This window comes from Echeneis naucrates, chromosome 21 (genome assembly GCF_900963305.1).
Source record: "Echeneis naucrates chromosome 21, fEcheNa1.1, whole genome shotgun sequence".
NCBI classification, from domain to species: Eukaryota; Metazoa; Chordata; class Actinopteri; order Carangiformes; family Echeneidae; genus Echeneis; species Echeneis naucrates.
Window position 1 is genome coordinate 9,644,072 of NC_042531.1, and position 12,735 is coordinate 9,656,806.

Genomic DNA, 12,735 nt, shown 5'->3' on the forward strand with positions numbered 1-12,735 from the left:
TTACAACTGTATTTTAAGATGTTGGCAGTAAATTGTAATAAATTCTATTTTGATTCAGTCGGCTGTCTGCCGTGTTTTAACTCTGCTCACCCTGATTTTAAATGTGCTGACAGTGGTGACTGGGGGCAGCTGATCTCTGCAGAGTGGGTTGGAGATGCTAGAGGTGGAGGAAGTGGCAATAAAATCAGCCTGCTGTAATGCAGATGTTTTGGCAGGTGATGTTCAACATGTTCATCAACTTAGCTTTTTAGCTAAGTCAGCATAAAACACAAAATACACTTGAGGCCGATGGGAATCTCAAAGAGATAGAGCCACACTGCTAGGATGGCTGCACAATATTGTCAAACTGCTGTTTTACTGTGCAAGAAGTTGATCATGAAGATTCTTGGGAGAAGAAAAAAAAAACATTTGGTCAGTTAAATAAAGGCTTGGTCGTACACACAGATTCAGCCATACTTATAAGGCAGACACAGGTTCCAGAAGAAGCTGCTGCCTGGAGCCAGAATAGCTTGTTTACCATGTAAGTTGGTAAACCCAACACCACGTAGGTTTCACTTTCCCATGCAAGCTGATCAGAAATGAAACTGGATTCTATTCTATCTTTTTGTGAGTGGTCACATCTCCTTCAGCTGTGCTGTTATAATGTACTACAACAGATTATTTTACTTTAAACCACTGCTCCTAAAGCCACATGTGTGTCCTATTATACAAGAAGCCACAATCAGAAATGATCAAACATTAATGTAACATATGATTAATTGTGTTGTTTGGGACAATAGGGAAGTGATGCTTGCTAATTATAGACACGGAGGGCTCAGCCACCTGCTACTTTCATCTTTTTACCTAAAACCTCACCATCAAAGTTTAGCTTATTTCAGAGCTCTACGGGACTCATAGCAGGACCTCTTTTCAATCTCTCACATGAACAATGCTCCTCAACACGGTGAGAATTAATTGTTTTTGTTGATTTGCTGGAGAGTATTTAAATAGCATCCATATGATGTCAGATGACATTTTGGATTTGAAGAAACTTTGAGGGATGAAAACTTTGAGAAATGGAAATGAAAATGCTTATACTTTACTGTCGAGGATTGCATTGCATGTGTGTATCATTTTTTTACTGAAAATTTTTGAAATAGCACTGCATATCTTACTGCCAGTATGCAGTATGATATAGGTGTATTTTCTTAGTGTATGTCTTTCCGCCGGCAAAAAATTCTCAGAGAACTACCTTTGATTTTCTACAGATGTGTGTGTCACTACTGGCTCTATGGTGCTGCCTCCGCTCATTGACAGCTACCATTTCTTACCCCAAAACTCTGCCATGTGACGTAAGGGAGGACAACCAAACGAATGTGGTGAATGTGGACTGCACAGAGAGGAGCCTGCAAGAAATCCCGAGAGGCATCCCAAGAGAAACAACCAATCTGACACTCACTATCAACCATATTCCGGCGTTAAACTCCACCTCCTTCCAAGGTCTGGAGAACCTGACTGAAATAGACATGAGGTGTAACTGTGTGCCTATCAAAATTGGGCCCAAAGATCACATGTGTACTGAGAGTGTGACGATAGAGGAAAACACCTTCACCGGCCTGAGGAGTCTGCGTGCACTCTATCTAGATGGCAATCAGCTCAAAGGCATACCCAAGGGACTGCCCTCGAATCTGGCCCTGCTAAGTTTGGAAGTGAATGAGATCTACAATATTTCTAAAGCGAACTTGTCTGAGCTCAGGAATATTGAGACCCTTTACCTCGGTCAAAACTGTTATTATCGTAACCCCTGTAATAACTCCTATAGTATAGAAGATGGTGCATTTTTGCATCTTATTAATTTAACATTGTTATCCCTGAAATCCAATAACTTATCTTTTATTCCACATCAACTACCACCAAGTCTGAAGGAGTTGTATCTCTATAATAATAATTTTCAAGAAGTCACAGATGAGGATTTCAAAAACTTAACTAACCTTGAGATTCTCGATATTAGTGGAAACTGTCCTCGGTGTTACAATTCTCCTTTCCCTTGTATCCCATGCCCAAATAACGCAGCACTAAAAATCAGTGCAGCTGCTTTTAAGATGTTGGCAAAGCTGAAGACACTCCGCCTGCATAGCAACTCTCTGAAATTTGTGTTACCTCAGTGGTTTGCCAACACAACAGATCTGAGAGTGCTGGATCTCTCATCAAACTTTTTGGCAAAAGAAATAGGAATCACCACCTTCCCAAATTTCTTGGGCAAACTGGAAGAATTGGATCTTTCATTCAACTATGAGCTTCAGAAGTATCCTCAGACACTGACACTTAATTGCAGTTTCTCCTCCCTCAAATCCCTCAAAATTCTCAGACTGAAAGGTTACGTGTTTCAGGAGCTGAAACGCGGATCTATTGCCCCTTTAAAACCTCTCAAACACCTGGAGGTTCTGGACCTGGGTACAAACTTTATCAAAATTACAAACCTCAGCATTCTCACGGAATTAAAAAACTTAAAAATAATCAGTCTATCTGATAACAAGATCTCTTCCCCCTCTGAAAGCCAAACTGCTGTGGGCTTTCCTGGGGGAGAGCCTCCCAACTGGTCTCCAATATCAGTTGCATCTGAGTACAGAAGAAAGGAAGTGAGAGAGATTCACTACTTCAGATATGACGAATATGCTCGCAGCTGCAAACACAAAGACAAAGAACTTGGAGTTGTCACATCCTTTGTCAAAAGAAAATGCAGTAACTTTGGCAAAACCTTGGATGTGAGTAGAAACAACATATTCTTCTTGCATTCCAGATTTTTAACTCTCAGAGATCTGAAATGCCTCAATCTGTCGGGGAATCTGATGAGCCAAAGTCTGAATGGCTCTGAATTTACCTATCTGTCTAATTTAAAATATCTGGACTTCTCTTCGAATCGCCTGGATCTTCTCTACTCCACTGCCTTTAAAGAGCTTCAAAGTCTGGTTGTCCTGGATATAAGCTACAACAACCATTATTTTGAATCTGAGGGCTTGACTCATATGCTTAATTTCACCACACATTTAAAGAATCTAAAAACATTGTTGATGAACCACAACAAGATCTCCACCTCCACTAACACAGAGCTGGAGAGTCAATCACTAGAGAGATTGGAGTTCAGAGATAACCGATTAGATATATTGTGGAGAGACGGGGACACCAGATATTTTAATTATTTTAAGAAATTACTTAATCTGACTGTCCTTGATATCTCTCATAACAATCTCCACTTCATTCCAGAGGAAGTGTTCAGCAGACTTCCAGACAAGCTATCGGAGCTCTACATCAAAAACAACAAACTCAAATCCTTCAAATGGGAGAAATTACAACTTTTACATTCTTTAAAAATATTAGATCTCACTGGAAACAGTTTGAACACTGTCCCATACATGCTGTCAGACTGTAGCAAATCTCTCCAGAAACTTGTTTTACAGAAAAACCAAATCATGAAACTTGGGCAAGATTTCCTGAAGGATGCCTTTGGCTTAAAATACCTGGATCTTAGTTTTAATTACATAAGACATATTGAACAATCCAACTTTCCAGATGATGTTGTTAACCAGATGGACAAGCTCCTTCTGCAAAATAACAAATTCTCTTGCACTTGCAATGCCACTTGGTTTGTAACGTGGCTAAACAGAACCACTGTGACAATTCCCAGACTGGCCACAGACGTGACCTGTGACATGCCAGGGGCTCAAGTGGGACATGCTGTAATCTCAGTTGATCTCTTGGCCTGCCAGCACCACTACCTGTCAATCACCCTCTACACCTTCATGACTGCCCTCGTCATCAGCTTCGTCACCCTGTCCATTTCCAGCCATCTCTTCCTTTGGGACGTCTGGTACATCTACCACTTCTGCAGGGCCAAGATCAAAGGCTATGGACGCCTGTCCTCCCAGGGCTCCGTCTACGATGCTTTTGTCATGTATGACAAGGAGGACCCTGCTGTGACTGAGTGGGTGATGAACGAAATGTGCATTCATCTAGAGGAACGTGGAGACCACTGCCTTTCTCTGTGTCTGGAGGAACGAGATTGGGTCCCTGGGTGTCCGCTGATCGACAATCTCTCCCAAAGCATTCACCGGAGCAAGAGGACTGTGTTCATTCTCACAAATAAGTATATGAAAGGTGGGAACTTTAAGACTGCTTTCTACATGGCCCACCAAAGGCTAATGGATGAGAAAGACGACGTTATTGTCCTGATCTTCCTGGAGAAAATACCTTGCAATTCAAAGTACCTGAGACTACGCAAGAGACTGTATAAGCGGTCTGTGCTTGAGTGGCCAACGAACCCTCAAGCCCAGCCATACTTCTGGTTCAGCCTGAGAAGTGTACTAGCAACTGAGAGTCACAAGCAGTACAACAATCTCTTCAAAGAGACACTGTAAACGGAATATACTGTAATACAATATGAATTATAATGCGTAAATAATATGCCACTTAAATGTACAATAAGCAAATGAAAATTATTGTAGAGGAATGACTTATCGTGTTAAATTTTTTTATTGTGGAACTTACTGGCTCACTTCTGTTTTTTTGGAGATGTAAAAAATAATAATAAAAAAAAAAAAAAATATATATATATATATATATGTTCTCAACTCTCTGATACAACAACCTGACAGGACTATCATGAAACGGGGAAATGAAACACATGTTCCTCATTTCAAAAGGAGTTTCTATTTGAGTCATGTTGTGTTAACTACCTAATCGGACCTATTTGACTTCGACAACAGAGGGGATTTTTTATGTATACTGTAGATTCTGAATAATTAAAACAGAGATTCAGTATTTTCTTTTGGCCTGTGATGATTTGATGATACTGCAGCCAAGGATAGTTACAAATAGTTCATTTTAAAATTAAAACTTTTAGCTGGAAGGTTACAAAGTGCCGGAACTCAACCTGAAGCTCAATATAACACATGCACAATGGTGAGTTTCATTCATGTAAGTTTTTCTGTGTTTTTAAATATACTTGTTACTGAGTTATTTGTTACTTGCACCTATTTTCACTGTATTGTTAGCAAAAATAATAATTATTTAGGTGTATAGTTTTTAATGTGTATTTTTTTTCTGGGTATCCATATTATTCATTAGATATTGATATATATTTTCAATAGTGAATAAATAAATATATCATATTAAAGTTGAAATAATACCAAAGCATCAGTCTTTTTTTTTTTTTTTTTTTTTTTTTTTTATTCTTACCTTTGACTTTTAAAAAGCAACTGTTTATCCCAGTTAGCTGTACAGCTAAATATTAGTGCCAATGTTCCAAATCATACCAAATGTGTTAGAATTTTAGGAAAGTGGCCAAAAAATTATCCAAACATACATTTTGATTATTTCAGTTTGATGGAAAGTTGCAGCTACATTTCTGGTAACATCAAGCAAATTTGATGAAGTGCCAAAACAAGTCAATACAGAATATGCATGTGTAACAACCATGTGATGCAAGTTTTACAGGCATAGAAATTAAATAACGTTAATATTACAGCTACTAAAGGGGCAACAAATGGGAAACAGGATGTTGAAAGGAAGATAAAATTATTTTCATCCATTTACTTACAAATCATCAAATGCACTGAAGCATTTTGCCAACAGTTGCTACTAACCGATGTTATTGCAGTATATTTTAGCATTTATCATTCTTTCACAAATGTAACTTGTTGCCACGCTGCAATGGCCTTTACATGGTCACCGTGTGAGCAGTTAATATGACTTATAATTCTGACAAAAGTGCAATTACTGGAGTCAGGGTTATTTCAGTTGCACTTAAATACTGCTATCTGCTGGATGCAGGTGGCACTCTCTGAAAAGCACTTCCTGCTTTTCTAGGTTTTTCATTTCTGGTTTCGCTCTCTGTAGTCATTTCACCAGATCAGACTGTTCATTTGGAGCATATCTATTTGATATTTGGTGGTGTACGCCACTTATGTTGGAGGCACATTAAGAGATTTCTTAATGGCCAGCAAGAACGCTGGATTATTGCTTGCAGACAAGAACATGAACCAGAACATAAACCTATCCTAATGACAAGTACTACAAGTTACCTCATCTGACTAATTTTATTGTTCATCTACAGGCTGTCACATTTTGGATATATGTGCTGCTGTTCTGTTATCAGATCCACCCTGCCATATGTAAACCTGCATGGATGTTACCACAGTTCCCATGTGATGTCAAAGCCTATAATAACTCTCAGGTTGTATTTGACTGTAAAGGGCGCTTTTTGCACGAAGTCCCTGATGGAATTACTGGAAATGCAACTGAGTTGGACTTATCAGAAAATCACCTTGCAAATATTTCGGCTAATTCATTTTCCAAGCTGCTGAGCCTGATTAAACTCAATCTCAGTTGGGCCAATAAGAAGAGAGTAGTGACCATTGCTGTGGGAGCTTTCAAAAATCTGACAAAGCTGAATCATCTGATACTGACCGGCAACTGTCTACAGCAAATTCCCAGGCAACTCCCTCAAGGTGTGGAAATCCTTGAGTTGAACAATAACAAAATTGTATCACTAGATAAGAGCAGCCTTGCTGGCTTAACAAATGTGACTGAACTCATGTTATCCAAAAACTGCTACTCGTGGAATCCGTGTAGGACACATATGAATATTACAGAAGACGTTTTCACAGGTCTGACCAAACTGCAGACTTTGGATTTGTCCTTTGACAACTTAACCTACGTTCCCAAAGGATTACCTCCATCATTAATAGTGTTAAAACTGGGTTCTAATCAGATACATTACATATCTGAAGATGATTTCCATGGGCTTTATAATTTAAAAACCCTACAAATACAAGGGAACTGTCCAAGATGTCAAACTGCTCCATATCCCTGTGTCCCCTGTCCGAACATTTCTCTTGGTATCCATCCCCTTGCATTTCACAGTCTAGGACGGCTTGAAAAATTACACCTGGGAGGAAACTCACTGAACCACCTGAATCCATCCTGGTTTGAGAAGCTGAACAACCTTAAACACTTGTTCCTGTCATTCAACTTCTTGCAAAAAGCAATTACTGAGGAGGCAACGTTTTTAAAACACATTCCCAAGCTTGAAAAGATTGATCTGTCTTTCAACTTTGCTCTTGGGCTCTACCCTAAAACAATAAATCTTTCACAAGAATTTTCAAATCTTAGTTACCTGAGAACTTTGCATTTGGAGGGTTTGGTCTTCCAGGATATTGGACCGGGCACACTCCAACCTCTGTACGAGCTCAAAAACTTGTCTACACTGAATCTAGGGACGAACTTCATTATTCACTCTGATCCCACCAGATTCAGCAGATTCTCAAATCTGAAGGTGATATACCTCGCAGAAAACAGACTGTATCCCATTCCAGCAACAAATCCCCCTTTGCCAGGTGATGGCTTCAATGAGAGTCCAGAAGTTGCCATTTCACCTTTCGTAAAACCCAACAAAAAAGACTTTACGTATAAGGTATCACGCCTTATCAAGCAAGAATGCTTTGACTCAGGTCGAGTGCTAATCCTCAGCTCAAATAATCTGTTCTTCATTTCCCCAAAGCAATTTGAAGGCTATGGTGATATTGCATGTCTCAACCTCTCAAGAAACGGTTTTTCAGCAGCACTTCAGGGAACAGAGTTCTCTTTGTTGTCTAATTTGACATACTTGGACCTGTCATATAATAAGATTGATCTAGCCTACAACAATGCCTTCATAGAACTACAGAAACTACAAGTACTAGACCTCAGTTACAATGAGCACTACTTTAAAGCATATGGGATAACCCATAACCTAAATTTCATAAAAAATCTGCCAGTTCTGAGAGTGTTGAATATGAGTTATAATGCCATTTTCACATTAACAACAAAACAGATCTATAGCAAATCATTATCTGAACTTTACTTTACAAACAATAATCTTGGAACTCTTTGGAAAGAAAGAGATGGCTCATACAACATGCTTTTTACACATCTTACTAATTTAACAATTTTAGATATATCCCAAAACAAGATTACAAAGATCCCAGTTGATGTTTATTCATGTTTGCCATATAATCTCACCAAGTTACGCATAAGCCATAACTCGCTGACTGATTTTAAATGGGACACATTGGGGTTTTTCCAACAACTTCAAATTTTAGACTTGAGCTTCAATTCTATTTCTAACCTGATAGGTATAAACTTAAACAACACTCAGACTTTGACTTTCCTGGACCTGAGTCACAACCACATCTTCCATTTGGACACTGGCTTCATGCATGGTCCAAAAAGCCTCAGGACTCTTGACCTCAGCAGCAACAAACTGACCACCATTAACCAATCCACCTTCCAGTTAGGATCTGATAGTCTGATTCAGACTTTGTTGTTGCAGGGCAACCCATTCCACTGTGCCTGTGATTTACTAGATTTCATTCTGTGGATTGAAAACAGTGATGTAAAAATCCCGAGACTGACCACTAAAGTGAAATGTCACACGCCAGCAAACCAGGAGGGTCAAGCAGTGATATACTTTGACATCAACCAATGTGTAAATGACATTCAAGCATTCCTGATCTACACAATCACAACTTCATTCATTGTGTCTTTTATGATTGTGGTAACTGTTGCTCACTTCTTTTACTGGGATGCTTCTTATGTGATACATTATATGAAAGCAAAGTTTAAGGGATACAAGTCTTTGAACTTACCGGACAGTGTTTACGATGTGTTTGTGACTTACGACACCAAAGATCCACACGTCTCTGAATGGGTGATGAAAAATCTGCGGGTGCAACTGGAAAATGAAGGGGAAAAACACTATCCTCTGTGTCTGGAGGAGAGGGACTGGACCCCAGGAGTCCCACTGGTGGACAACCTCACTCAGAGCATCAGATACAGTCGCAAGACCCTGTTCGTCTTAACGGAGGGCTACATCAAGACTGGGATTTTCAAGATGGCGATGTATTTGGCCCACCAAAGACTTCTGGATGAAAATGTGGACGTGATTGTGCTGCTGATGCTGGAGCCTGTCTTGCAGCAAAGTCACTTTCTGCGCCTGAGGAAGAGGCTCTGTGGGGAAAGTGTGGTAGAGTGGCCGAGAACAGTGGCTGCAGAACCCTGGTTTTGGCAAAACCTGCGGAATGTTGTGAGAGTAGACAATCAGGTGATATACAACAAGACTTATTTAAAATACTTCACCAGCAAGTGAAGTGAAATAAAGATCAGTGAAGACGGTCACATAACAATATGAGGACAACAAAACCATTGTTTTATGGCAATACTTTTGTTTCCAAACAACTTTCTCTGACTGGGACAACAGCTTTTCTAATTCTGCTACAGTGGTGGGCTACTGAGTCTCTTGTTATGTAACTTTTGTGCAGATATTAGATAATAAATAAATAAATAAAAATGTAAATGTTTCAACCTGTTTTCTTGCCTCCATGTTACTAAGAATCAACCACTTTTGTGGTCAGATGAGATAAACAGAATAAATTGTACGTTCCTTCATTGCTATTACTTACTGATAGCTTCATGGCAAAAAAAAAAAACGACTAAAAACTAAAAATAGAGCTCTAAAAAAGAAATGTCCACATTGGAAAACTTTCCACACTGTCAGAAAAACACATGGGACCCCGTTGATCCCTGCAGGCTTCTGTCTCCTCTTTCCACCCCATTACCTCCTGAGTCATACTCCGGGTCGCCCACATGGTGTCGCCACCGTATCAGTTTTAACGGAGCACTGTATGCAAAGTTAAATTTAAACTTATTTTCTACTTCATTAACTATTTTCCAGTTATATTTGTGTTATGGCAGGCTGTGTTGTAGCAGCAGACCTGTGGAGCCGCCATGATGAGGATCAGGACCTTCCCGCTGGACTAATGGAGACCTGACTGCACTGATTGGGAACAGCTGGTCGCTCCGGACTAAAAACCTTTTTTTTTTTTTTTTTTTTAAAGGTGAAATAAGCATCCAGACTTGGAATTAAATTTCTTCTTCTTCTTCTTCTTCTTCTTCTTCTTCTTTTTCTTTTTATTTTATTTTATTTATTTATTTTTAAAGCGTATCCAAATATGTATATGTATCCAAAAGAAGAAGCTTTTAACCAGACGGGGCGTGACGTCAGCGGCATATTTGCATACTGAGCAATATAAATGGCGTGATTGACGCTTTGGACCTCACTCTGCCGCTACGTCATCCGTATCTCCGTCCTCTGGTGTCGCTGGCCAAAAACCGCTGGTGAGTGAACGTGTTCCTGCTTTAGCCCATGCAAATGTGGTTTGTAGTTTATTATTGATGTTTCGCTGTTGAATAATTTGGCTGTGACTCGTGAGGTTTGTCGTATTGTCGCGATGTCGTCCTAATCAACATTAAACGGCGTCAGCCGCGCGATATTCGGAGTAAATGAGAAGAGACGCTCCGCCCCGCTGTTGCTCTGTCGTTTAGCTTTATTTGTGTAGATACCCGGCGTGTTTTATTCTGACAATAGCACGCCATAAACGCTGCTTTATTGTAAGGGATGTTGGTTCTGAGTCCGGTCTGGGGGGGTCCAAAGGGTTTTCCACAGGGCGGTGGTCCCTCAGCTGCGCACACACCGACTGACAAAGTCCCTGATGGACTCTCTGTTTCCGCCTTCATCCGATAACTTAAGAGTTCAACATGTCCTGGGTTAAGACTCCTCCTTGGCCTTAAATGCTCGGTTTCAAGACTTCTAAATTCTGGTTTCCTGTCTGTGCAGAGTCCTACAAACATGGCTGACAAACCTGACGTCACAGAAGTCACAACCTTCGACAAGACCAAGCTGAAGAAGACGGAGACTCAAGAGAAAAACACACTGCCAACCAAAGAGAGTATGTCCCGTTTCCTGAGAGACTTGTTCGGCTCCTTTTTTTTTTTGCACTATTGATCTAAACTTTCTCTCTCCACTTGCAGCCATTGAACAGGAGAAGACAGAGTCGTCATGAAGACTCATCCTCCTCCTCTGTACATTCCACAAGCCTTCAATTTATTTTTTTTTTCCCCCATCATGTATTCCTAGTCCCAGAACTTATTGACAAATGTTGGCTGTACAACCACGCAGCACTCGCTTCCTCAACGTCTTGCTGGCGCAGTGTGACTCAAAGTCGGCATGAGTTTGTGGTCTCCAGTCTTTGCTGTGGCTCTGTCATGAAATAACTGGGACCTGAACTTCCAGGGTTTGTAGCACTGCTCTGGTTGCCTGTTAATGTTAAAGCAAGCGTGTTTCTTTTTGGAAATCTGGAATGCACAAGTTTGTTACATATGCAAAATAAAAAAAATGTCAACGGACTAGTGGGTTGGATTTTCTTTTCACCAAATGCTGCAATCAACTTCTCTAGGTTCAGAAGTTTTTATTTTTTTTTTTTTTTTTTTTAAGAAAAGCTATGTTGTCTAACACCACTCTTGAGTGGTGATGCCAGGAAATTAACAGGCACTGATGTGGCTGATTAGTCTGCCCAAGCATTTCCTCACATCCTAGGATGACTGTATCTTGCAACGTTAAAGTTAGTGTTTTCTTAACAGGAACTCACCCTCCTGTGAAGCTGTGTGCTCCTTGTACAGTTCCTTTTGCAGCTGCACCAGGGCTGTGTTCAGCTAACCCAGAACAAGGGCTGTCTCAGCTGTAACCACAGCAGCTTCCTGCTGTGAAACTGCACTGTGGAGAACTGGAGACTCTCTCCAGCATTAAGTGGATGTTAGCTTGCAACATTACGGCAAAGCAGTGTGAGTGGTTAACCACTACAAGTCTACCTATGGAACTGCAGTGAGGAAAATCCCTTTATGATTTGTCAAATGTGTCCTGCACTTTGTAGTCAGTGGTACACTAACTGCCTTGCTTGAAGTGGGTTAGGACTGGAAGTGGCCATGCGGTCAATGGTGCATGAAAGAGGAGCACTACAGGTTTTGTGTAACTGCAGATTGAGCTCACTTTAATTGAAAGTTAAAAAAAAAAAAAGGTAAATAGGTGTATCAAATATCAGTGATACTATTCAGCATTGTGATACTAGAGTGGTGTAATTCTATGACAGCTTTGTTTTAACAAAAGCCTCAGTCTGGGTGACCTCATTGAATGTGTAAACCGTACCACGACAAGCTGCCCTTCTGAGAGGTTACCAAGTTTCTGATATCCATTCAAAAAAAAAAAAAAAAACAGAGGACCTGTTCTCCCTCATTCTGCTGCATATAGCTATATTTCATGTGGGAAGAGAGGGAGAGAAAGAAAGGAGGGGCAGGAGGTCATTGCATAACTTCAATGTGTCTATAGGCGATAAAGCTGTGCTGAAACAACAATAGGCTCTGCTGAAGGACTGGCACAATTTCTTGTTCATCCTCTTTCCCATGAGTCCATATTTAATCCAAAGCCATTTTTAGTATGGGAAAAAAGGACAGTAGTTTATTTTTCTATTTGCCTTTTTTTTTTTCTTTTGAGAGAGGCACCCCAGGCCACACAATTTATACACTTACACACATCTGTGATATCAGCCCAAGTCCCAAGTGACCAGGCTGTTCTCACAACAGCTCCTCATTGTCCTACAACAATGTCAGTTTTGTTGACCACATTGGCCGGTACTACACACAACAAGACCCTACCCAACACACTTGAATTGTTCAATATCATAGTCCAGGGCTGATGGCCACCCACCCATAGCTCCACTCAGGGAAACTACCTGTTGGAAGTTGCCACTGTTAGTATTTCAGTGGACCTGCTACCAAAGAGAAGTGCAACAAGATACAGTGACTTCTGGTATGCTTTCGCAAAATATA

At 40.3% G+C, this 12,735-nt stretch overlaps 3 protein-coding genes across 3 annotated transcripts; all 3 read left to right on the plus strand.

Annotated features, from left to right (window-relative positions):
* The first annotated feature begins 1,246 nt into the window (after positions 1-1,246).
* Positions 1,247-4,521, plus strand: LOC115061593 (toll-like receptor 7). Its single transcript, XM_029529998.1, has one exon. The coding sequence runs from the start codon at positions 1,248-1,250 to the stop codon at positions 4,392-4,394; it is 3,147 nt and encodes a 1,048-aa protein (XP_029385858.1). The 5' UTR covers position 1,247; the 3' UTR covers positions 4,395-4,521.
* A 209-nt stretch (positions 4,522-4,730) lies between these two features.
* tlr8a (toll-like receptor 8a) lies at positions 4,731-9,373 on the plus strand. The gene is made up of 2 exons (XM_029529999.1): positions 4,731-4,938; positions 6,092-9,373. The coding sequence occupies exons 1-2, from the start codon at positions 4,936-4,938 to the stop codon at positions 9,161-9,163; spliced, it is 3,075 nt and encodes a 1,024-aa protein (XP_029385859.1). The 5' UTR covers positions 4,731-4,935; the 3' UTR covers positions 9,164-9,373.
* Positions 9,374-10,076: 703 nt separating this feature from the next.
* tmsb4x (thymosin beta 4 X-linked) lies at positions 10,077-11,259 on the plus strand. Its single transcript, XM_029530279.1, has 3 exons — positions 10,077-10,191; positions 10,691-10,802; positions 10,885-11,259. The coding sequence occupies exons 2-3, from the start codon at positions 10,703-10,705 to the stop codon at positions 10,914-10,916; spliced, it is 132 nt and encodes a 43-aa protein (XP_029386139.1). The 5' UTR covers positions 10,077-10,191; positions 10,691-10,702; the 3' UTR covers positions 10,917-11,259.
* The last annotated feature ends 1,476 nt before the right edge of the window (positions 11,260-12,735 follow it).

What these genes read in the sequence shown, in the direction of transcription:
- LOC115061593 (XM_029529998.1), top strand. Translation starts at nt 1,248, where the DNA reads ATGTGTGTGTCACTACTGGCTCTATGGTGCTGCCTCCGCTCATTGACA.
- tmsb4x (XM_029530279.1), top strand. Translation starts at nt 10,703, where the DNA reads ATGGCTGACAAACCTGACGTCACAGAAGTCACAACCTTCGACAAGACC. An exon ending in CACACTGCCAACCAAAGAGA is followed by an intron (nt 10,803 to 10,884) that starts GTATGTCCCGTT and finishes CTCCACTTGCAG; the next exon opens with CCATTGAACAGGAGAAGACA.